Source organism: Electrona antarctica (genome assembly GCF_951216825.1).
Source record: "Electrona antarctica genome assembly, chromosome: 16".
NCBI classification, from domain to species: Eukaryota; Metazoa; Chordata; class Actinopteri; order Myctophiformes; family Myctophidae; genus Electrona; species Electrona antarctica.
The window spans coordinates 18777340-18803724 of record NC_136797.1 but is presented as its reverse complement, the minus strand read 5'-3'; the positions used below and the strand labels follow the sequence as shown (position 1 = coordinate 18803724).

General features: G+C 43.2%; 2 protein-coding genes across 2 annotated transcripts in view; one reads left to right on the top strand and one right to left on the bottom strand.

Moving 5' to 3' along the window:
• Positions 1–2819: 2819 nt before the first annotated feature.
• On the top strand, positions 2820–5348 carry LOC306939330 (conserved oligomeric Golgi complex subunit 3-like; the record flags this gene model as incomplete). Its single annotated transcript, XM_079523918.1, has 1 exon — positions 2820–5348. One exon carries the CDS (start codon positions 2820–2822, stop codon positions 5346–5348), a length of 2529 nt encoding a protein of 842 aa, XP_079380044.1.
• A 4472-nt stretch (positions 5349–9820) lies between these two features.
• LOC306939130 (matrix metalloproteinase-17-like) overlaps positions 9821–26385 on the bottom strand; it is a 114348-nt gene continuing 97783 nt past the window's right edge. The window contains exons 6-10 of the mRNA XM_079523630.1: positions 24813–24915; positions 21026–21108; positions 17420–17572; positions 13841–14101; positions 9821–10740 (exon numbers count right to left, since the gene is read on the bottom strand). Coding sequence (XP_079379756.1) covers positions 10418–10740; positions 13841–14101; positions 17420–17572; positions 21026–21108; positions 24813–24915 — 923 coding nt within the window. The 3' untranslated portion in view covers positions 9821–10417. The remainder of the gene's footprint in view (positions 10741–13840; positions 14102–17419; positions 17573–21025; positions 21109–24812; positions 24916–26385) is intronic.

The window sequence follows — 26385 nt, the reverse complement described above, 5'->3', positions numbered from 1 at the left end:
ACCATAGACTTTGAACACTTAAAATTCATTTATTGACTATACGTTTGATAATACAAAAAAAAAAGCCAAGGTGAATTCAAATTAAATCTGAATGCAGTTGTCTGTCTGCATAATAAGCACAGACTCATTAGGGATGACTCACTGTCCTAAATTGCTGAAAACATATTGACTGTCATATTGTTACTGTTTTTTTCTCTACAATGAGGTCGAATGTCTCAAAAAATTAAATAATGACCGACCATGCCTAAGAAGAGCAGCATCAGGTACTCTTAGTGTTTCTGGAGTGTCTGTATGATTATTATTTAGATGTTTTTGTTGCTGTTTTACGTTGTGTTGTCCCCTGAATTGTTTATGGACCTATTGGAGTGAAATAAAGATTGATTGATATTCTACCCATACCTGTATCTTCTGCTAATTACTAACTATAACACTTAATGCCTCACCATGTAACAATTTTCCATGAATAACATTTAATATTGTTCAATCTGTATGGTAGAGTATGTTAATACAAATTATACAATTGGGGTGATTGTATTTTGTCTCTCTACCCTTCTATTAAGTTTGTGTCAAAGGTCATGTCTCACCTAGACAGTAGACACAGGATCTGACAAATGTTGACCTGATGGTCAAGATTAAATGTATTCCCAGAGCAAGCAGGCCGGCTCTATTAGCTCAATGCACTTGCGCAGGAAACCATGTTCAAATCCAGGGTAGAAGAGGAAAGTTACATAGTGCTGCTTTAATGTAACTAAATTAGGTTATTATACAAGTCAGGTCAGGTGATTGTAGCTGATGTGTGATGACGTATACCTCCCCACTCCCACTGCTTATGCCTAAAACAATGTGTTGACCTTTTCCTACACCTATAGTGGTGATTACAAGTTTGTGAACCCTATAAGGTTCTATAATAAAATCTTGTAACATATTATATGCTGTTATCTTATTGGTCAACTGGTTGTCAACTGATGAGTCAATTTAGATCCCCTAGGTTCAATAATGGTCTAACCTTGTCTGAATGTAGGTGGCCATGTTTCACTTCATTTAAAGAGGACAGCAGAGACAGGAAATTGAGTAGAGAGCAGGAGAATGTCCAACAAGGGTCTCAAAAAGGGGAAGTTGTGGTTGTTAGCAGGATGTTGTGGATATTCACTGTATCCAAACAGTTTGATCCAAATTTAATTCATTATTATAATGAAATATGACCATAAATATCTTATTTATAGTTAGTATTTATTTATGTCCCTTTAATTTCAACCACATTAGAAAGGCAGACTATGAATTTAGAACCAGATTAGTTCAATTTAAAATAATTCATAGAGTCTACTCGACTCCGACAAGATTGTTCAGGACTAAGGTCAGAGAGAGTCCGGTTTGCTGGAGGTGTGGTGAGGACCCCGGTACACTTATTCATGTATGTGGGAGTGCCCTAGGCCTAGGGTACAGACTCCATGGTGTGCTATTCATGAGAAATCACAAACCAGGATATTCCTTATACACCTGCTCTGTTTATTCTGGGTGATCCATCGCCATTAAAACATCTCCCGCACCTCTAGCTGACTGGATTCATACAGCATTAATGGTGGGCAGGAAGATCATTGTTAAGGAATGGAAGTCTGAGGATTTGCCTCCGGCACATGTATGGTTCACTCAGCTTGGTATTGTGGCTGCTTTGGAGAAGTTATCTTTTAAGATGAATAATCAGTTAGATAAATATGATTTGAAGTGGCAGGTGTTCCTCAGTCATGTTGCAGGCCCTTGATGTGATCCATGGTCAGGCAATATGCCCTTTTGATTGTTTACTGTCTTAGTATACATATGATACGGTTGATGATGATGCGTGTTTGGTCGTGTAAACTAATTTTTTATTTTAATTGGTTTTATTTTAATTTTTGTTTATCTTGTCTATCCTTATTTTATAGTATGTTTTTGTGCTCATACATAATGTCCATGCATATGTATTCTGCTGTTATTGTTGTTGCTTGCTTGTTTGTTTTTTCTGTCTATTTGTAAAAAATCCAAATAAAGTGCTGATCATAAAAAAAGAAAGGCAGACTATACTAACATGCTAATTAATGAAACATATTATCATACGTTGTTCTGTCCCACTTTTGCAAGTTGAATGACTGAATAAAATGACGAAAGTGACAATGTGCAGTGCTTTATTGTGGCAACAAAATGTAATACTTTAAAGCAGCGATAGAAGAAGTACTCACAATTTGTACTTGTGTGCTTTCAATGTGCATTACATTCACCCACTCACACACACGCACCGATGGCAGAAGAAACCATGCAAGGCACCAACCTGCTCATAGGGAGCAATTAGGGGATACTGTAAGTGTCTTGCCCAAGAACAGCACACACTCCGGGGGTTAGGTGCACGCACGCACGCACGCACGCACGCAGGGAAGTGAAGCACTGGGGTGGTAAGTGCAAATAAGCTCAAACTGTTCTTCAACATATATGATCCTCATTCCCTAAAGGAACTCAGCAGCTGATCATCACAACTAGCCAGGCGAGGAAGCAGGTCTCTAAGGTCGGCATGAACAAGGCCTGTGTCTGATAATGAGTACTGCACTAATTCCAGGAATCTCTATACAGTCTGTCTGTCTGTCTGTCTGTCTGTCTGTCTGTCGGCTTCTCACATTCGTTAAAACACTTGCCCATGGACAACGCTGAACGGACTCAAGTTTGCTCTTCATATGCCCAAATATGGAGATAACTGATATAATTGTACTGACATCATAGAGATGATTGACGTCATAGACTTGCCTCCAGCTACTCTGATAATGGGTACTGCACTAGTCAGGCTTAAGACTAGAATGGTGTGCCCAGTGCAGCACATACCGCCATCAGAGAACCCCTTTGTTGCTGCTGATGTTGGCGGTGCTGTCCGGAAAGAGGATGGCGTCTATAGATCGTCAGTTTCGGATGAAACGCGTGAGAAACTTTTGTTATGGGATCTATGTGACAACGCAATAGCACCCCTCACAGAGAAGCAATCAGACTCCATCCTTGAAATCCAGGCTGCTGCCAAAACACTCTCAATTCCTTCCGAGTTGCCAGCTGAGGACTTGTGTAGTTTTCCGTTGTGTCCTTTAAAGTCACCATTCGCAACGGTGCCAGGCTCAACAGAAGATGTCCTGCTCAGAGGGTTCCAAATGCTCGATATGGAGAATGACAGGATAGAAACTGCACAACAGATGTCTTCCTGGTTTGCCAAGCTAGAATCAAAAATGGACCAGGACGAGGCAGAGAAATACAGGAAGACCAGAGACCATCTAAATTGCTACCAGGAGCAGTGCAATTCTATTTTGGAATCTGTCAATGCTGCTCTGGAACATCTGCAGTCCCTTCAGAAGCAGTACCTGCTTGTATCTACTGAGACAGGAACCCTGCATGAGGCATTTCAGCAACTGCTTAAAGAGCAGACAGAGCACGTTGGCCTGGCAGATATTATACAGCAGACACTGTCGCACCTTGATGAGTTGGACACCATAAACACACAATTGAGTGCACCCATGTTGTCTGTAACCAGTGAAGGTTTTATACCAATGCTGTCAAGGTTGCATGACTGCATTGAGTATGTTTCTTCCCATCCAAACTTCAAAGACTACCCAGTTCATATGCTCAAGTTTAAACAATGCATTTCCAAAGCTACGCTTTTAATGAAGCGCCACATTGTGAACACCATGCAGACTCTCACCAGCCAGTTAACCAGAAAGGATCCGTTGGGCTCGGCCAACGCAGAGGATGCCTTTACACAATACTATGCCAAGTTTAGAGTTGCTGCACCCAAAGTTAGATCCCTCATTGAACATATAGAGGAGCTGGCTGAGAAGATCCCAGAGTATTATCAACTCCTAGATGAGATACACCTGTGCTACCTAGAGCACAGAGAGCAGCTGCTCAGTCCCAGCATCACGTCTACCGTTACTGAACTCACTCGTCAAAACAGCAAAGACCATTGCGCACTGGTGCGCAGCAGCTGTGCCTTCATGGTTCACGTCTGCCAGGATGAGCACCAGCTGTACAAAGAGTTCTTCTCTAAACCTACGACCAAGCTAGATGAACGGTTAGAGAAGTTGTGCTCATCCCTGTATGATGTGCTCCGACCACTGGTCATCCACGTAATCCACCTGGAGACGCTGTCCGAGCTCTGTTGCATCCTCGGGGACGAGATGCTGGAAGACCACGTACACAACGAGGCTTGTCAGCTGGGCGCCTTTGAAGTGCTGCTGAAGCAGATGCTGGAGGATGTCCAGGAGAGACTCGTCTACAGGACTCACATTTACATTCAGACCGATATCTCTGGCTACAACCCTGCTCCAGGGGACCTGGCCTACCCGGAGAAACTGGAGACGATGGAGAGAATCTATCGGAGCTTAAAGGAAGAGCAGGTGGCGTCGCACGATTCTTCATTCTCTGACGTGCAGCTTGATGGTCTGGTAGCCAGGAGAAACAGCAATGCTGGGATAATAAAGGACATTTCTCCTGCTGACCTGCATGGCATGTGGTACCCTACGGTCAGAAGAACACTGTCTTGTCTGTCCAAGCTCTACAGGAGTATAGATAGGGTGGTCTTCCAGGGTCTATCTCAAGAAGCCTTATCTGCCTGCATACAGTCACTGCTTAAAGCCTCCAATATCATCGCTAAAAACAAAACCCAAGTAGATGCGCAACTGTTCCTGATCAAACACCTGATGATAATGCGCCAACAGATTGCCCCCTACCGCATTGATTTCGCCATCAAAGAAATCTCACTGGACCTAAAGAAAACGCGAAATGCAGCATTTAAAATACTAAACCCGAGGGCTGTTACCAGATTCTTCAGATTCAACAGTTACAATGCCATACTCGAGTTCCTGTTAGAGGGAAGACCGGAGATAAAGGAGCACTACACTGACTCTAAGAAGGATGTGGACGAGCAACTCACGGTCAGCTGTGAGAAGTTCATACAGCAGCAGACGCAGATCTTCGTGGGGAGCCTTCAGGAGTTTCTCACCAAGGTGGAAGATCTGAAAAGCATGGCGATCAAAGAAGGTCCATACAATCTCTCCCAGCAGCATTGGGCACAGCCAGCAAGGATCAATGACATGGTGACGTCTACTTACCGGGCGATGGAGAGCAAGCTGCCAGCCACTTTACAGAGCATGTCCCTGTACCTGGCTAACAGAGACACACAGTTCCTTCTTCTCAAGCCTGTGCAGAATAACATCCAGCAAGTATTCCAGCAACTCCATACCTTGCTTCAGGAGGAATACAGCAGAGAAGACCTGCAAATAATTGCATGTCCCACTACAGAACAGATTAACCTGCTGCTGTCTGTGAAGCCTCCCGGCTTGTTGTGACTGTGGAGGATTTCCTTCACAGGATAGTGGGGCCGGCTGTGACTCCAGCACACCAAGTGTGTTTGTGTGTAGTCCACAATCTGGACTGGGCACTTACCCATGGTCTTCCTCAGTATAAAACTGAAGTTTTAAATAGTTATAGTACGTATGTGTAGCCTACATACATATTTTCAAAAATAAATTAACATTGAAAATGCAGCTAAACAACATTCCCAAAATATGGATATCACCTTGGTCTTTATTCATTTTTTTTCCTTTGATTAGTTTGTTGATATACAACATCTACAAATTGATTTTAACAGGAAATACTTCAGTATAGTGTATGTGATAGGCTATGCAGTGAAAGCATGGTGTATTGCACGTGCCTGCCACAATGTCATTGACCAGTGCACTTGATGTCTGCAGGAGCGTGCTCCTTGATGCCGCTGTGCCAGGGGTGGCTGTGCTCGGACCCTTATGGTGCAATGTGTATATCAATTTAATTGGAGACTGTTGTGTATAGGATGGATATTTCTAGGACCCTGCGGTTTGGTAAGCATTAGGGCATGGACCTCCATAACTCTCTGAACTGACTCTACAAACATACAAAATGTGGCAGCTGGCTGTCTGGCTGTAGTGGAATGAAAAATGGCCTTTTAAACTGCCTCCAGAAGCCTGGAACCAATCAGCTCCTTCCAACAATCTGCAAAATCACTCACACAATCAGCCAAGCACACCTGCTGCCCCACGCACGCGCGCACGCACGCACGCACGCACGCACGCACGCACGCACGCACGCACGCACGCACACACACACACACACACACACACACACACACACACACACACACACACACACACACACACACACACACACACACACACACACACACACACACACACACACACACACGGTTCTTTGAAATGTCGTAAATATTGTAATAGGACCCTCTATAAGAGCAGAGGTTAATGATTTATTTTTCAATTCAAAAAAGTGTTGCCTGTGTTTAATCATTTATTTTAGAAAAGATAATTGATCTAATTAATTGATGCCATTGTCTTTCTTACTTTATCTATTGAAATTAAGTAGACTTCACTAATTCTACATCGTCCAGGTGATTTTCCTTGTAAGCTAAACCTAATCTTAGAGTGGGCTAATGGATATTCATCACCCAAACTGATAAACTTGATTACTTGGATCATTGTTGTGTGGATCACATTAAGTATAATGTAGCCACCAGAAGAGGGCAGTGTAAGACTGTTTGTTGAACCTAAAAAGCTACAGGTATATCCAATGTTTTCAAAACCAGTGTCCACAAACATAAGAATTACTTTTACAAGTTGCTTGATCTTACATGCTTACTTCAGTCAAACTTTCCAACAATATGATACAGTTTGTAACTGGTTTAAATCCTTTTCCCTGAAAGCATTGAGTGCCTTAAACAAATAAAATAAATAATCCTGACACTTGGCTTTTTAAGATAGATTTTAAGTTTGGGCCAAACTGACTGCAATGCAGTGATATAATGTTAGTCAATGGATGACAGACATGGGGACATCCAGCAGTCTCAGTTGGATCAAACATCACCATAAAATTCTGTGATCAATACGCTACTGCAGAAGTGCAGCAGAGAGGCTACTTCAGGTGATTGGGATTGCTCTCGACTTGTATACTCTTCAGTAGCAGTGCAATATATCTCCAGGGTGATTGATTGCTATTCTATGCACCCCCTGCAGCATCCGGAATGTTCTGCCACGGATGGCTTGGTCCACAGGTGTCCCAGGAGCCAATTCTGTGCTTCCAAAATAACTTCAGATTCCTACAGATTCCAATAAACCTCCTCGTCAATAGACCTCCCTCTCCACCCACGTACAGACACGCACGCTTTTTTCAGATTTGTATTCCCAGTCCGCCCTGTACAAACATAATATAATTGGCACAAGGCATTATAACCAGAATCCTTTATCATCGCTCTTCCCTCCATTTTCCCATGCTTTTTCTTTGCAATATGCTCCACAGACAGAAAGATGGTGGGAGAACTCCTGACAGAGATTTGTACTGAGAAATGCACCTTTGTAGTCGTTATTGAAGTCTGATGCCTCTCAAAACACATATTTAACACGAAACATACCAGACTTCATTGAATGTTATTTTGTATCTGATGTATTCTGGTATATTTACATAGGCCTACTGTACATTCGTATGGGACTACCTTATGGATTACGGCACAGTGCAAGTATCTCCACATTTCAACTTTCAACAGTATTTCAAGCATAGCTTTTTAAGATATTTTGGGGCCTTTTTTTGCTTTTACTGACAGCAAGAGTCGAGAGACTGGAAATGCAAAAAGAGTAACAGGGGACTGGCTCAGCGCATTGTGCCCTGACGGCTCGGCTATTGGGTCACCCCATTATGCTTAGCTTTCCCAGTATTTGGTAACAGCTAGCCCACACAGTAACAACAGTCTTTCTAGTTTATCAAATGAATCACCAAGAAACATTCGGTTTTATTATTTTTGGCAAACAAGATATTGTGATTCTTTATTTTCTACAAAAATATCTCACGTTTAATAGAAAACACAGCCTGAAATGCTCACAATAATCTTCTTAAACAGCCATAGACCTTTTCAATTCAAATATATGTATCTATATTGTAGTGTATGTAAACATATTTTAACAATAATAAGAATAAATCCAGGCAGTTGCCATGTTGAGAGGACTAAAAGCGATCTAATGACATTCTCCTATGCTGTACATCCATCCTTGGTCTGGTCTCCAGACTCTAGTTGAAAGAAAGTGTCCAGGGAGACATTTTTATTTTGTAAAAAAAAATATCCCACGATTTTTGTAACCCATTTTTTCACCCGGTGCTAATTGCCTAAGCTGTAATCCTGGGCGCTACTCTCCCTCTGCCAACCTGGGGAGAGCCCCGAACAGAGCTCACGATTCCTTTAATGCATGAGGAGTGAGCAGGCCGCTTCTTATCAGCTGACAGGGGGGAGTTTCCCTGGTGGGACGCAGCACGTGGAAGGAACACGTTATTCCAACCAGTTCCTTTCCCCTCCATCAGGCGCTCCGGCTGACAAGGGGGAGGCAGTATAGCGACCAGGATTACTGCATGTTTTTTGTGAGGGTACCTACCCTAAGAGACATGGGGAGAACATGCAAACTCCACACAGGAAGGCCCTTTCGCCAACCCCACCTAGGGTATGGGGGGAGAACACACGCCCACAGCATCCCTGTTGGAGACATTATGACATTATCCTCCCTCATCCATTATTGTAAATGTTTTTCTCAGAAAACATCTATTTATCTGTTGCTCACTTTGATATGGGTAGAGGATTTACTTCATGATTCCATGGATACAAAGCAAAGATCACAAAAAAGGCCATGGGAGAGAAGTTATGATGGCATTAAGAGTTAGCATCCATCCATCCATCCATCCATCCATCCATACATCCATCCTGATTCCAGTGAACATCATGTTGTCCATAAGTTCTTTCAGCTACTTCCTTATAGACCTTACTAGACCTTATACAATTTAAATAAGCATGGATCCTTAGATTGATATTAAAGCACTTATCGTAATAGCAGGAAACATACACAGGATGTGTGATGGCTTTCCTGGGTGCCATTTACTGCATTTTGTTTTACCCTTCTATGTTTCAGGGTGCAATTCACCCGTCAACACTGTCGTGGCCAGTTTTACCCTTCTATGTTTCAGGGTGCAATTCACCTGTCAACACTGTCGTGGCCAGTTTTACCATTCTATGTTTCAGGGTGCAATTCACCCGTCAACACTGTCGTGGCCAGATACTGCATTTTGTTTTACCCTCCTATGTTTCAGGGTGCAATTCACCCGTCAACACTGTCGTGGCCAGATACTGCATTTTGTTTTACCCTCTTATGTTTCAGGGTGCAATTCACCCGTCAACACTGTCGTGGCCAGATACTGCATTTTGTTTTACCCTCCTATGTTTCAGGGTGCAATTCACCCGTCAACACTGTCGTGGCCAGATACTGCATTTTGTTTTACCCTCCTATGTTTCAGGGTGCAATTCACCCGTCAACACTGTCGTGGCCAGATACTGCATTTTGTTTTACCCTCCTATGTTTCAGGGTGCAATTCACCCGTCAACACTGTCGTGGCCAGATACTGCATTTTGTTTTACCCTCCTATGTTTCAGGGTGCAATTCACCCGTCAACACTGTCGTGGCCAGATACTGCATTTTGTTTTACCCTCCTATGTTTCAGGGTGCAATTCACCCGTCAACACTGTCGTGGCCAGATACTGCATTTTGTTTTACCCTCCTATGTTTCAGGGTGCAATTCACCCGTCAACACTGTCGTGGCCAGATACTGTCGCTGTAAACATGTGAATAATGAATAAACGAATCAGCATTGATGACCTTGGAATACCATTACATCTCTCATTGACCTAATTCCTATCCATCTATTTCAACGCAGTTTCCCTAAAATAAATTATTTATTTTCTGGATTATTTCAAAATATATAGTGGAAAAGTGATACAGAAACTGTGGTCATGTGTAACTGATGTAGCGTGCCACCAACATTTCCAGAATTAGGCGCCCCCCCACACACACTGATGTTAGCTGCAATAAAAACACGTACGCTTCCTATAAAAGTATTCACTCGATATCATGGGAAATAAATAACAACTAAAAGATATCAACAGATTTGTAATTACAAGAACAAATTATCCTGTTGCGGTTTCATCTGAGTAAACACTGGTCCTCACATTAACCACCCTTAACAAACCCTTTATACTTCATTGACCGGAGTCTCCCAAGGGTCTATACCAGGACCCTTCCTTTTCCTCCTCCACACCAAATCTCTTTTATTTTATTTGGCGAAAACAGCCAACCTACGAGCTCACAAGGGGGTCGTGCTGGCGACCCCCCTTGTGAGCTCATAGATCGGCTATTTTTCAGCAAATGTTTCGCCCCCCAGAATAGGGACGCTAGGCTTCATGTGATTAAAGAGTCAACGGGCCATCGACCCCGCTCTCAGCCAACTTGGCCATACTACTTCCTGATTCAGTTTGAAAGTCTCTTCCCTTTCTTTGACATCATAGCAGTGAGGGCAGGAGGGCCAGTGACAGCGTCCAGAGCGGCGTCAGGAGCCAGAGGGGGGAGGGGGAGCGATGGACCCCCAGAGGGGAGGCCGTGTCCGAGGTGCAGGAGCACACCTCGTAGCCGTTCTCGGCGTGGTCCAGGTGGTGCTGCCCGTTGACCCTCGTCTCCGTGCCGTTGGGCGTGTCCGGGGAGTCCGACTGCATCTCCGTGCACACCAGCCAGTCCTTAGCAATGAGCCGGGGATAGCCCACCTCCACCTCCATGTCGCTGGCCAGCACACGCCAGTACTCCTTCCCCTTGAAGAAGTAGGAGGAGCCTGCAAGAAGATGGGTGGAGAGGGAGAGAGAGAGAGAGGGAGAAAGAGAAGAGAGAGAGAACATAAACAGAATAGAATAGAAGCAAACTGAAGTGAAGAAAACAGAACAGGATCAGGATAGAATAGTTGAAATGTACTTGGATTCATCTGACAAATAAAAAGGATTCAAACAGATGGAGCAAGCATACAGTATAGCTCATTATCAAGAGCATGCACTTGTACCCACATGATGTTATTACCATGAGTACTAAATGAGTTGGAGAAGTTGACGTTTCCCATTTCCTCTCCACTATTTATCACAACATTCCCTTTCTTCCTCACATCTCTCTCTCTCTCTCCGTTTTATCTTTAGTCTACAATACTTCCCCTCTCTTATATAATCTATCGCCATTTCTCTTTCTCTGACTGAGACTAGGTGCTGCCACACCATCGAAAGAGCCGCGCACGTTCTCGGCTGCGCGCAGCTTAAATTCTGAGTTTTTAGACAGCTGGTGGATGGAAAAGAAGCTCCACCTCCGCGGACTTTTTGCGCGACGGCCAGATTCCCGGAAAACGCTCTCCTCAAAAAGTCCGCGGAGGTGGAGCTTCTTTTCCATCCACCAGCTGTCTAAAAACTCGGAATTTAAGCTGCGCCCAGCCGAGAACGTGCGTGGCTTAAGACCGCTTTGCGCTAAGCTGTGGAGACGGTGACTAGCTGTGCAAACCCTGAGTGGTTTGTACATCTAACTCCAATTGTATTTGTGTTGTTGACACACTGTTGTGGACAAGAATTGTACAGCCTGCAATGTTGCCATGCCCCCCCACCTCTTGGTATTGTACTGTACTGCTGGATTACAAGTTCATGTGAACCTTAAACTGGCTGTATCTCATTCCAGAGTGGCCTTAGCTAGACTAGTCAGAAGCAGTGTGGAGAAGCAGTGTGTGGCTGTATACAATACTGTAGTGTACTATGGGCCCTATCTCGCGCCACGCTGTGCCTTAATTGGCACTACCCACTATCCGTTAATTACGCACAAGGCAGCTGGTACTGGCCATAAACGTGATCTTACGGCGGCATTACCCACAATACAATATGCCAACTCCCATATTTGCGCCTGGAGGTGTGGCTGATGGGTGTGTTGTTGCGCTATCCCTAAAAGTGCTATCCTGCCCACGTGCGTATGGGAAAGCGTGTTGCGACTTGCGGATTAAGTGCCAACGCGTGTGAGCCTTCTCCTTGAGCCTTGTCTGCTTTTCAGTGGTTAGCCTTTTCTCTCAGACCCGTTAGCTTGTGCAGCTACAGAACACCGGCCATGACCTCGTAAAACAAAGTAGTTGTTGTTTCGCTCAGCATAAGGTCATCGTCTGTATTCTCAATTTCTCTGCAACACTTCAATGGGCACATTTGGCAAAGGGTTTGATGCATTGCAGTTGATGCTGAAACTGCTTGTTCAGATCCTGTTTTCAAAAGGATTCGCACATGTACTCATATCATTGTATTATCATACAAGTCAATAAAGCACCATGTCCTTGTGCCATATAGATGTGCACACCACCACGCACGCACGCGCGTATATTAAACACGTGCGTATATTAATCACACCTTAACCAATAATAACAGTGTACAAATAAAAACTTCAATGTCTACAGTAAGCGAGGGCATGGATCGATGACGGTCACCACAGGGGAAATAACATAATAACACCTACGTGTTATTGTAGATTCATGTAATACATCTGCTCCTCTGCCTTCCTTACTTCACCTTGCTTACTGTACTTCTACACTACTTTAATTGTATTCATATTCAAATCATTCATGTACACTTCACATGCATAATTCATGGCATTGGGAACGTTCACAAAGTATTTGCCCATATTAACCTGCTTGCTTGTGTGTGTGTGTGTGTGTGTGTGTGTGTGTGTGTGTGTGTGTGTGTGTGTGTGTGTGTGTGTGTGTGTGTGTGTGTGTGTGTGTGTGTGTGTGTTTATGTCACCGCGTGGGCACACGCAGCTGTACTAAATGTTTCTTCTTGATATTTACAATATAAAATACAACACATTTTGCCATATGGAAAGTGCACCTAAAGGCTAAAGCGCTGCACATTTAGTAGTGTTTCAGCTGAGCTAGAGCACTTATGGAATCATTCTTTTCAGCGTCTTGTGTCAAAATATTTAAGCCTGATTTACACTTCACATGATCTACAGGCTCACAACATATTGCATCACAACATGATGAAGATCTGCTATTTTCGCAGAATATTTGTGCCCAGAATAGGGACTCTAGCCGGCAGTGGTTCATAGCACCTTACATTTAGGTCATATTACAGTACATAACTATGTAAATCTTTCCCGTGAATATACAGTATGTCATTTAACCCCAGCATCCCTATTCAGGGGAGCACATTAGCCAAAAAACGCCCATCTACAAGCTTGTTGTGAGCTTGTAGATCTGCCATTTTTGGTGGAGAGATTTGGTGTAGATCGAAAAAGAAGGCATGCAAGTACAGTGCAACTCGCGTCCATTTGACTAAGTACAGAGGGTTTAAGTGGTTAATAAACTGACGCTATAATGCATTCTGCGCCACCCCTGGACCAGAGCCATAGAGTAAGACAGAGTTATGACACCCCTGGACCAGAGCCATAGAGTAAGACAGAGTTACGACATTGAAGGGGCAGAAAACTGAGCACTCGAGCGCTGTTCATGCAGCATGGAGAGTGACAAGCTGGACTTTAAAATACATTGTTTTCAACGAGGGCGGCGCAAATATCAGCAATTTTAGGCATGTGTGCAACATGACAACTGTTTTAAAGTACTGTACAGTGACAACAAAAATCTCCGTAATGTTTATGTTGTACTATTACTAAGAAACGATCTAAAATAAGATCATTAAAGTTGGGCTGGAGCCTGAGTCCAGTGCATTCTGCCAACTTCCGGTCCAGGACATTGTCACTCTTCGCAATGCTCTTCGCCAATATAAGTCTTTTTAGAACGGCCGCCATTGGACTGGCCCCATGAAGTGAACGGAGTTGACGTAACTCATTCTTACTCTATGGCTCTGACCTGGACTTGCCGTCACGGCACCCACTTTGAGAAGCCCCGCTCTAGCGTTCAGGACACTCACCATCAGACCACCTGATGGCGTCGTCCAGGTGTGGCGGCAGCCCCTTCCACAGCGTGGCGTCTTTGGGGTAGCCCAGGTCCATCCGTCTCAGGTGGTCATCGTAACGCCAGTAGTGATTGTCCTTGAAAAAGTACGTCTTGTCGTTGTGCAACCAAACGAAGGCAGCGTCCACCACACCCTCCATCGGTAGACCGAAGTCGCTGATTGGACGGGGGTATCCCTCCTCCACGTTGTTGTCTTTAAAAACCCAGTATTTTAGACCTGCGTGGGCGGGACAGAGAGGCGTGGTGAGTCAAGGTCCCCAACAAAGTAGACCAATGACAGCTTGAGTATTGACTAAATAATCTTAACAGCACCTGGTGTAACTCGCTCTAGCATGACATGGACATAAATATTTGCTTCATCCCTGGCTTCTAATGTGAATGGTGCTTAAAGGGGAACGTGCTAACCGGGGCCAACATGTGACTTTGTGTGTCATGGGTGTCTATTAGTCTATCTCAGCACGGTTACTGTGGTTACCGTCATGTGAGATCATGTGGCTCTATACATGATTATCATGATGAAAGGCACCGCTCACTTCACATGGGTGTGATTATTTTTTAACATGGGCCATATTGTTAGATCATTAGGACCACAAACGAAGGGTTGGTCCATTCAGTCGCATCCAGACGTTTTGTGTCTACAGGGGCAAGCCGGTAATTCAAACTATGCCATTTTGTTCCTTTTTTCTTTATTTTACTTTTTTCAATCCTTTGTTTGTGGTCCAAATAATTTATTCTAGAAGGGCCCAGATCAAAAATATATACAAAATATATATCCCTTTTAAAGCTACAATCTATACATTACATCTATACAAACACGTCTGTTGTCTCTCAACAACATAAAATAAAGAGAATAATAAGACAGCATTATTACAACATAATGAGAAAATTATAGCTCCATGTTCGAAAAAGGAGTAGGAAGAGGTTTTAAAAACTTAGCGCGTCCTCACCTACCCTTAAATATACAGGCTTTCCATCCCAGTGTTTACATTCTAAATATTCAGGATTTCCGCCCCAGTGTTTACATACTCAAATTGAAAAGAAAAAAAGAAAAAATAAATCTCCCTACTGTTGTAACATTCAATGTTGATAGCTCACATTTATCTACTACTAAATCTACAGTTGATTTTGTCGACAAAAATATATTTTGGAAGGCCTTGATGGCGTCCTAAATGGCTGATTTTACACTTGGTTGCATGCTGAAAATAGCCGATCTACAAGCTTGCAAGTGAGCTTATACACGTAGATAGTATTTTCAGAGCGCAACACCCAATTGCAACCAAGCATACAATGACTGGACCTCTCTCCACTTGTCCCTCCCTAACATTTTAGTCTAGTTTTTATTTGTTGACGAAACTTCGTCTTATATTAAAATTTTTAGCCAGTAAACACTGGTGTGTTGCAGAAAAACGTATGTTATTACCCAGATTAATTTGCTTTTGTATGAAAGACAATCAAATCAAATATCTGCATGTTTATGCCATGATTCACTGATCTGTATTCAATGTATTTGTGATGTCAAATTATCAAAGGACATTTTTCACCTGCCGGGGGTAATAAAGAAGATGATTTGTTTTTGTCATCGTAGAACAAACCCAGTGGGACACTATTCTGTCACCATCTGTTAGATATATAAGCACACTTTCTTAATTAAAATTATTTTTTTCACTACAGGGTTGTGTGTGTGTGTGTGTGTGTGTGTGAGTTTTTTCCTTCATGTCTCTCTACTATGCAATGCACACGCCACACAGCTCATTTTCATCTTTATTCTTTAACCCCTAAACCACAAAAACCTTTCTAAATGATTTTGTAAATAGCCGAAAAAGACAAGCCCACAACATGTCATCTAATGGAGCTACGCCTACATTGCCATGTAGCATTGAGGCGCCATGGTTGAAGTGGTTAATTTCTGTTGCATTTTGTGTGTGTGTGTGTGTGTGTGTGTGTGTGTGTGTGTGTGTGTGTGTGTGTGTGTGTGTGTGTGTGTGTGTGTGTGTGTGTGTGTGTGTGTGTGTGTGTGTGTGTGTGTGTGTGTGTGTGTGTGTGAGAGAGAGTTTTTTCCTTCATGTCTCTCTACTATGCAATGCACACGCCACACAGCTCATTTTCATCTTTAACCCCTTAACCACAAAAACCTTTCTAAATGATTTTGTAAATAGCCGAAAGACAAGCCCACAACATGTCATCTAATGGAGCTACGCCTACATTGCCATGTAGCATTGAGGCGCCATGGTTGAAGTGGTTAATTTCTGTTGCATTTTGCACCTTTGTGTTGAAATTGTTGAAACTGTCTGTCTGCTGTTCTGCTATTCTGCTTTTAAAATGACTCAGAAGGAAGTGCTTCTGCAGGAGCATACAAATTGGCCATTTATAAGACGCTCTCATCCACAGCGACTTGGCAAATGCGATCGACATATACGCAGAGTAAGAATGCAGTCTAGTCCACAAACAAGGTAAATAGAGACACACGTAGTCTCAGTGCAGAGAGAACAATGTGGTGTCTAAAAACAAATACGATCTGTGTGGAGTTTGCATGTTCTCCCCGTGTCCCCTAGGGTAGGTACCCTCACAAAAAACATGCAGTAATCCTGGTCTCTAAACTGCCTCCCCCTGGCCAGCCGGGGCGCCTGATGGAGGGGAAAGGAACTGGTTGGAATAACGTGTTCCTTCCACGCACTACGTCCAACCAGGGAAACTCCCCCCTGTCAGGTGTAAAGGAGCAACTTGGACACTCAGGCATGAAGGAAGCATGAGTTCAAGTCCGTTGCTCTCCCCATGTCCCCCATATATGGGGACTAGGTTGGCGGAGGGTGTGTAGAGCCCAGGATCACATTAGATAATTGACACAGGGGTGAAAATTGGGTTACAAAATCGTGGGATAAAAAAATTTAAGTAAAAAAAAAAAATACGATACCAGGCAAACAATGAGCCTAGCATATGTCTACATTCTAAATAACATGCTACTGTACATTCATCTAAATAACTTTCTCACCATTTGTGGTCAAGAAAAACAAAACTAACAAAAACACGAGGGCAACTGACCAAGACAGATCTGTATAGATAAACTAGCGTCCAATGTTTTCTTTAGAGCAGTGGTTCCCAAACTTTTTCATGTCAAGGACCCCCAAATTGACACTCATTAGCCCCGCGGACCCCCATTTGAAAAGATATGCCAGGGACCCCCATAAGAGAAGATTTGTACGGCTCTAGCAGTGATTCTCAACCAGTTTAATTTCAAGGACCCCCAGGTTTGACCTGAATTAGGCTACGGTCCCCCCCCCCATTTAATGGCATTTCTATCTCTGGGACCTCCAATTTATATTGTAAAATCAATCTTAATTTAACTCTGAGAGTGTACAAATGGAACCAAATGGACCCTAACACGTCCATTTGGTTCCATTTGTACACTCTCTGAGTTACAGACCCATAAGGGTCCATTTGGTTTCTAATTATAATTTAGCTGGGGACCCCCTGGAACTCTCTCAAGGACCCCTAGGGGTCCCCGGACCCCACTTTGGGAACCACTGCTTTAGATTACCTTTAAAGAAAACGATCTTGTGGTCTCCGGGTCTCTCGTATATGGCGTCCACACTGTGCAGGTTGGCTGGCAGGCCTCTCCAGAAGCTATGGATCAGAGCGGGACGCAGAGACACCAGGTGTTTCTCTCTGGTTAGACGCCAGAAATACTTCCCTGCGTGGAAAGAGAGTAGAGAGACCAAACACAGACGTTGCAATTAGGAATAACAAGTGCAAGTACACAGTGGTGCGTGCCGGATCTGTGGATCCATTTTCCGTGCTGTAAAAGCGATATACGGATATCGCCGCTGATCTTTGGAAACATTGTATGCTTAAAGTAAAATAATAATAATAATAATAATAATAATAATAATAATAATAAAGTGACATTGGTGTTAGACTAAAAACTCGGCTTCCCATCATGCACCTGTAACCTCACAATACTTTCAAAGGATACAAAAACAGCGGCACTTGATAGGTCACCCAGCGGTATTGCTGCTGTCCACAGACAGACAGACAGACAGGTTAGGCACAGCTCAAAAACCATAGCAGATACAGTAGGTATACATGTACATTTCCCCCAAACATCTACACTAATCCACATGATTACAAAGATATTTCCACAGATGCAACCAAAAGAACGGTTCAGCACTGCTGTGTACTGAAAATTGTGCCTTGTCTAAAATGTGTCTACTGTCTAGACATGATGGCAAAAAAATGGAAAACAGAACAGGCAAGTCAACTGAATGCAAATGTGCTGGTACAGTGACCAGAGAGAGGACTGACTGATTGTTCCATCAAAATGTAAATGTTCTCAAATAGAACATGTTTAGATTATTGAACCAACTGATGCACAACTCCATGTAGCGCCGGCAGTTGTCAGGTGACCCCATAGCCTGAGAGGACGTTCCGGCCTGATTGATGTGACGACCTTAGAGTATATATGAATAGAGACGGCACCCGAGTTCTCCTCCCATCCACTTGCATTAAGTTGCTCAAAAGCGCATGAGGCGATTTCACTGTGCATTCTGGGTAGGAACAGAGTGCATTCTGGGATGGATTGGGCCCAAACACATGAACGCGCTGCCGCTGACTATCATTGCAGGCATTCAGCGTTCACGTGTCATCGTGAACGTGCACAATGATAGTCAACGGACCAGCGCGTTCATGTGTTTGGGCCCACGCTGCAATATCAAATTCGGCCACTATGTCCATTTCGCCTCAGGGTTTCATCCGGGTGCCGTCTCTATTCATATATACTCTAAGGTGACGACGCATCAAATTCTGTGACCGGAGCTCTTACGCCCGTTCAGAATATGGGAAGGCATTGTAGACTCCTCATTGGCTTAAAAGACCAAAGCCAATGAGGAGAACGTGGTGAAAATGTCATGACTAGCACAGCGACTGAAGACCACCAATTTAGGATCACACTTTACTATTGCTTTTGAGTGTGTTAGTGGTGCATAGAGTTATATATAAACTAGAGAGTGGACTGCCCCGCCCCAGCTATTAATTCCAATTAAAGTTGCTCAGTGGCGTTTGAAGCATCCGGAAGAACACTCTACTTCCATATTTTCTTGATTTGAGCACCAAAACCTCCCTGAATCGATTCATGAATGAGCGCTCTGTTAAACCCCAGCTGCGCGCTCTTTTACTCGTGCATAGACTTTGCCCGCCTGCTGTTCCAGCTTTGGCCACTAGGGTGGGATGGCTTCAAGGTTTCACCGGCTGCCCTGGGGGCTTGATCTGGTGTAGTTGTCCTCAAGCTGAACCATAGTTCAGCCATGAACCATAGTTCATACGTTTGTATTGAAGCCTTGGGCTGTGTTGGACTGCAGTTCTCCAGCTGCGTGACCCACTCACTACTCATCTGAATCATTCATTCTGGCATTGACCACTACAGTCTGACTCACTGTCCTAAGAGAGAGCAAGGCCAAGTTGTGTTTGGCAGTGAGAGGTAAATCCAATGTAAATCAGTGGATATTAAGCCTAGACTTTGGAAATGCCAGATGGGCCCCCAAGGCTGAGAACTGGCTATTATTTCTATACGGTGTAGGTTGGTATATCAGTCTGTGGAATTCACCCGAACACCTGCCTGTAGAAAAAAACAGGGATTGTGGGCAAGGAAACAAACCTACCTTCTATGATGATCACTGAGCATCATGAAGGTACTGAAAGACCCACCCACGTCAGACATCAGCAACATTATGAAAATTACAAAAAATATAATTGTCCGGATGAAAATCACCCGTGTTTAGTGTTCTAAGGTTAATATAATATATATAAATAATATAATTCTAAACCTAACATGGAGCCAAAGGAAAGAAGTCAGATGTGCTCTCTGATAACACCAGTAAGAAACTAGCTACTGCATTGTGAACTAAATATATTTTGGAGGTGAGAGTGACATTTGGCTTATGCCAGCAAGTAATTTGAGTCTTGAGGAAGTAAGAGTGAAATGACTTTTGAATGACTTTCCCCCAAGGTCAGTATGTGAGAAATGGCAGCAGCGGTAAACAGCTCATAAAGCTTGCTGACAAACATACACAGTAAAATCCTTAATTTGTACATTTGTAACTCTGAAAGTGTTCAAATGTAACACATTGTTAAAAGCAAGAATTTGGTTACATTTCCACACTCTCCGAATTAAACTAACACAAGGATTTTACTTTGTAGATGTACAAACGCAGCAGCGGTTCTGTACAAATGTACTGTGATTAATAGGAAATTGAGATGAAACCAAACGGACACATTGATATCCTTAGACTCAAAGTTATCAGAAGCCCTTTGAATGAGTGGGAATAGTGGGATCTCAATCAGTCACCACAACTACGTCCTCAGGGCTGCAACCATCAATCATCTTCATAGTGATAACTTTATTGTTATACTTTTTTGTTTAATCAAATAATAGAGAAGTACTTTTTTATAATAAAAAGTAAGTATGCATCATTGCGAACAAATTCTAATGGAGTTTCTTTTATAATAGACTACATCGTTTAGATTGATTAACCACAAAATCCCTATATTTTAAACTTTGTAGTACAAGGTAATGAAGGTATGCAAATAGCTCACCATGCGTCACATTGTGACACATTGTGAGCTAGTAGATCTGCTGTACTATTTGCAATTGATTGTTTTTGTTTAGTCTGCACCGCACGTCCGTACACTCTGTCTTCCTCTCATTCTCCCATTGTCTAATCCAGTGGTTTTCAACCCTGAATTAAGTAATGTAGATATTGAAAAATAATTCTTTGAGAGCGTCAAATGAAACCAAATGGACGTGTACGCTCTCAAGAGTTAAAGAGGGTCCATTTGGCTACCAACTCTCCAACATTTAGCTGGGGACCACCTGGAACCGCCCCAAGGACGACCGGTGGTGTCTGGACCACTGGTTGAAAACCAGTGGTCTAATCAACTCTTAACACAATCATTCCCGGGATTCCTTCAGAATAGGAGCTCTGGGGTGCCGGAAAGAAATGGCCGCTTTTACTCTGAAACCCACACGTCCAATGCATGCGTCGGTTGGAATCCCTAGGACGTGTCGCCACGTCCTATGGACGGATTGTGTTAATTTGGTCTTCCCCTTGTTCTCCTCCCTCACGCTTTCCTTACTTTGGGGTTTCCGTACCTTTGAAAAAAAAGGCCTCGCCTCGTATCTGGGCCACTGCATCAAAGTTACTGGTGCATCTGTCTGGGGCGTCTGGTCCCAGTCTGAGGCGGAGAGGAGGAGAGAACGGGAGGAGGGGAAGACAAAAAGGAAAGATAGAGGGAAAACAAAATCATGTTTCAATCATGAAACAGCCCGGACAAGCCTGTAGCTTGTGACTTATAATTTATAACAACATAACGTTACTCTTGTTCATTATGTCTTCACTAACCATCTGCGCCTGAAATACCGAATGTGTGTGTCCATGTATGTACAGTATGTATGTGCTGCATCTGTATGTATATTTGAGCAAGCGCGCAGACACGCGCACACACACACACACACACACACACACACACACACACACACACACACACACACACACACACACACACACACACACACACACACACACACACACACACACACACACACACACACACACACACACACACACACACACACACACACACATGCATGCGTGTCTGAATTTCAATCACACCCAGGCGATATCATTACTTCATTATAGACGATGATGATCAGCATGACATCAGCTCCCCCAGTGCATTGATCCGTGGGTTTCTAGGGGTTTAAACGAGTGGCATGCAAATGACGAGGCAATTACCACCACAGGGCTCTCTGTGTGAGTAGAAGCCCACCAGTCATCCTATCAACAAAGATCTCTATTCACAACTCCATGTCACTGCAGAGAGGACTACGTCAGTGACCTGTGTCAGCAGCGCTAATCCACTTTCTGCACACTTCCTTCACAAGTGGAGCCGTGGACAAGAAGTGAGCCGCTGAACCAGTCAATGTTTGAAAGGAGGTTAGACACAGGCAGCGACATTTCACACGTAAGTCAAACATGTCTGTCTGTGCTGTGAGTGCGTGTATCCAGTATGTGTGTGCGCCAGTATCAGATGCCGAATGAAGGCATTTCATTTTGTAGTCTAGGACAGTTCAGGGGTTCTCAATGTTTCTGGCTGGGAAATGCTTTGGCCATGTCTCGCGCCCCCCACCCCCCTCCCCCTACCCACCCCAATACAAATTGACAGCTACAATAACCTTAAAAATAGAAAAATACATTATACATAAATACTGAAACCAGATAATCATTACGTAAAGTTTATGCATGTACCATGTGTACTATGTAAACTCTTCATTTCGATTTTCCAGCAATTCTGTTGCAAAAAAAAAAAAAACTATACCAGGTTGAGAATCCCTGGTCTACAGTAGGTACAGTAACATTGTATGCTGAACTAGAAAGAAAGTAAATGCAAGACAGTCAGTCTGTGGATCCTCCTCATGACAATAGTATGCATTCTGGTTTCAATGAGATGTAATTATACCAACAAATATGTGCACGTCATGACAGCCATCCATGTTTTTTCTGCTCCCCCTTTCTAAAGAATATGGTCAAAATTCAGGCTAGCTCTAAGTGCCTCTCCACACTTGATTTAATGTGTGTACTGAATTGGGATGGTGCACAAAACTGCACATTTATCAGCACATCAGCATTAGCCATTTTTCTTTTCCTATTTGACATTAACGATTTCATCCAGCAGAGGGGAATGTAAAGTGTGACAGTTTCAAGAGAGAAGTGCATCATGGTTCATCATGGTGAGAGCTCTAAAGTCACCCCTGGTCGTATAATAAATCACTGTATAGTGATGTTTGACAATCCAAGATGTTCTGTTGTTTAGCATGGCTACTTCTTATAGTCACCTTTGACAAAACTGGTAAAGATACATATCGGCCAAAAGATATCCGGTTTGGACTTGTCACCATGCATCCATAACCACTTAAACCAACCTGGGGAGAGCAACGGACTGACCTCATGTTTCCTTCAATGCCTGACAAGGGGGGGGGGGGTTCCTCGGTTGGACGTACGTACCGCGTGGAAGGAACATGTTATTCCAACCAGTTCCATTCCCCTCCATCAAGCGCCCCGGCTGGCCAGAGGGAGGCTATTAAAGGTACTGCTATTATGACAAGGCCAGAATACGGACGTTAGGGTTTAAGGGGGTAACGACAGGGGTAACCTTTGCAGTTGTCCAGGTGGATGGCACTCTGCCCTGTTTTATGGACAGGTTTTATGAGGTGTGCATTTGGGTGTGCAGGAGCCTCTCTACGGTGCTTTATAAAGTTACTGTCCAGACGTGGCTTTAGAACTTTTCACATTTATTTTTTACAACCTCATAAACAGATGTCCCCTTAAGGCTAAACACTGGTTTCCTGCCATCGATAAGGCATTCAAAGTGAATTGTCAATGCTTCAACTTGAGCTCAGTCAAAACATTGTAGAAGCTGCTGACGATAATGTCCAAGTCGTTAGTCGGAGCACAATTCACCTGGAGCATCATTGGATTTGGTGTCTTTGTTTCATTCTATCAAGTTAAAGTTTTTTCCCATATAAATTTTCCATTTGCCCCATCTATCATTTAATGAAAAAGAAAATGAGCTTTATCTTTAGGGATCTTTAGGGACATACTTTCTAAGTGTTGTGAAAGTATGTCGATCACTTCCTCTGGCTTACAACCACTGCCACCCACGTTTACACAGCCCGGGATAGGCCACCTGGCCTGTACTGATGAAAAAGCATGTATCTCTAACCTTTCTAGTTAACGTGTGTGTGTGTGTGTGTGTGTGTGTGTGTGTGTGTGTGTGTGTTTGTGTGTGTGTGTGTGTGTGTGTGTGCGTGTCAACCCTTAGCCAAGGTAAGGTGTTTTTCATGTAAAGCAAACTACAGCTTAACTTACATGCCACTCAATAAAACTGTCAAAAATAAGTTGGTTTACGAAAAAGTACGGGCCAAGTATAGACCCCTGGGGGACTCCGGTTGACTTGACTAATGGTTTAATGGTTAACATCTTCCCACCACCTCCACCACCATGACTCCCACTACTGCATTTTGGTGGATTTTCCAGCACAAGATGACTTCTTAACCTCACTACCTTTTCCCTTGACACGGAAAACGAAACTGCAGGCAGAAGCTAAATTGTTTGATTTGTCTTGCTTTGTCAAGGCAATTTGATAGACAGGGGAGTGTGTTGCAGGGGAGGGAGAGAGATGGCTTGTTTCCAGGCCCACTGGCTTGTAATGATAATCCCGCTTGTGTATCATAGGGCCTGTGTATCCAACAATACAGCTTTAACCACTTTCAACCTGGCATCTCTATTTTGGGCAAGACAAACTTACTCATAATGCCTTGCAATACGAGGCGCAGTAAATGATGCGTAGCCTGCGGAGTTAGTTCAGTCACACATACAGTCCCACACGTCATTCGCTGATGTGGCAGTCAGCTGACCAATTGGGCGGGCTACTTAAGCTCACTCTTAATGTTTTATGATGGTGTTCAATCGTGCCGAGCAGGGAGAAAATGCAGCAGAGCCGAACGCCAGGTCAAATATCATATGTGCACTTGTATTCTCATTCTATAATAAATATTGGTTCAATCTATTCGTGAGTTGTCTGACTGAAGTGGTTAAAATTTAGACTGACATCTAAATAATTTGCTTAATTGCACCCCCATGAAAGTGTTGATTTGAATAATACGAAATATTTACCATGTCTTTGTCATGTAAATACATATCAGCTACAGGTCTGTAACTCAGAGTGGGTACAAATGGGACCAAATGGATTTGGTTCCATTTGTACCCTCTCTGAGATACGGGGTTCCGTGGCCTGAATGGTGTAAACCAAACCTGGCGGTCTTTGAAATTAAAAAACATTTGAGAAGCATTGTGGACATTATAGAGGATTGTACTCACAGAACAGTGGATCTGTTTTCTGGCAGGTCTAGCAGGACGGGGGGTTCCTCCGTCTGGGAGGGGTTCACTGGTCGGTTGGTGTGCGACACAGACTCCCTGACACCTGGAGAGAGCAAGGGTCAATCAAGGGTCAACTGCCACACAATGACCACCACAGCCATGAACAGTACATTATGCACTTTATTATGTATGCATGGTTTATTTCTGCTATAATGTCTCTATTTTATGTAATTGTTCTTTTCTCCTGAACACATTGCAGTTATTTCCATCAATTAAGTTTTTGGACACTCAAGTTTTTTTTTCTTTCTGAAATTACGCTTCTATTACAGTACAGTACAGTACAGTACAGTACAGTACAGTACAGTACAGTACAGTACAGTACAGTACATTTCAGGTCACTTCAGTTTAGGTCGGTTCAGGTCAGTTTAGGTGGGATCTACTGAATTGATGGAAATGAAATTTCATGAAATTAAAATAAATTGTACTGAACGGAATGGCATTACATTCACAACTACTTTGTGTTCAAGATATACAGTGATAGAAAGAGAAAAAAATACATAATACACAATACATAAAACACAGACATTATAGCAAAAATTAAAAATTCAATAGAAGGTGGCAAAAAGATAAACACTATTTCAAAATGCGTGAAAATAGCTGCTCTACAAGCTCACAACAAGTCATAACGTGTGGATTTAGAGGCACTTTGTGCATCAAAACAGATTGATCTGCAAAAAAAAGAACTTTCAAAGGTAGAGGAAAATATGCATCAAAGAAGGACATTTGACATTAAATGTGAACGGTAGGGGGTGGCATGGCATCTGTCATCCTCTGGGATCACAAATGGCACCCCGTAACTGAACTGAAGCAAACCCAAGTGGACTGAGGTGAACTCATGTAAGGACTTCTACCAGCGGCTGGTCTACGTTGCTCACAGCCATTGTTTACTCTTTCCGTCTCATTAGCCTGTATAGTCTTCATCTTCATCTCCCTCTCCTCCTTTCTCCTACTTTTCCACTATCGCCATCCGTCTATCATGGTGTGGTGTGAACAGGCTGATGCCATATGGAATGGCAATTAAACCTCCTCTCTCCAGCCAGACTCTCCAGTTGTTATGCTAAATAAATCAATAAAGTTCGTCTAAAGAAACTAATGAGGCCTCCCGCATCCTCCGTATCGCACGCACGCACACCCGCGCACACACACACACGCACACACACACCGTGGACAACGGTAGCAAGTAGAATATTGCATTAAGGTTAAATCTTCAGGCGGGGGGGGGAGTATCAAAAGCATCTGCTTTTGATATCCCAGACTCTGGACATTCATTGTTATTGTTGGTTTGAGTATCTCTTACTTGACTCGAGTATGAATTATTTTGGAATTTACTTCACTCCACTACATTACAAAGACAAATTACAATGTAAAAATTTTACTTTTCCAGTTTCCCTTGTAGGTGATAATATTTGACCAAGAGTGTCTACACTTTGAATGAAGTACTGGCATTTAGTCCACCACTGGGTTCTGGTCAGACTGAATTATATAAAGGGTTTTTGTTACTACGTAGGATGCG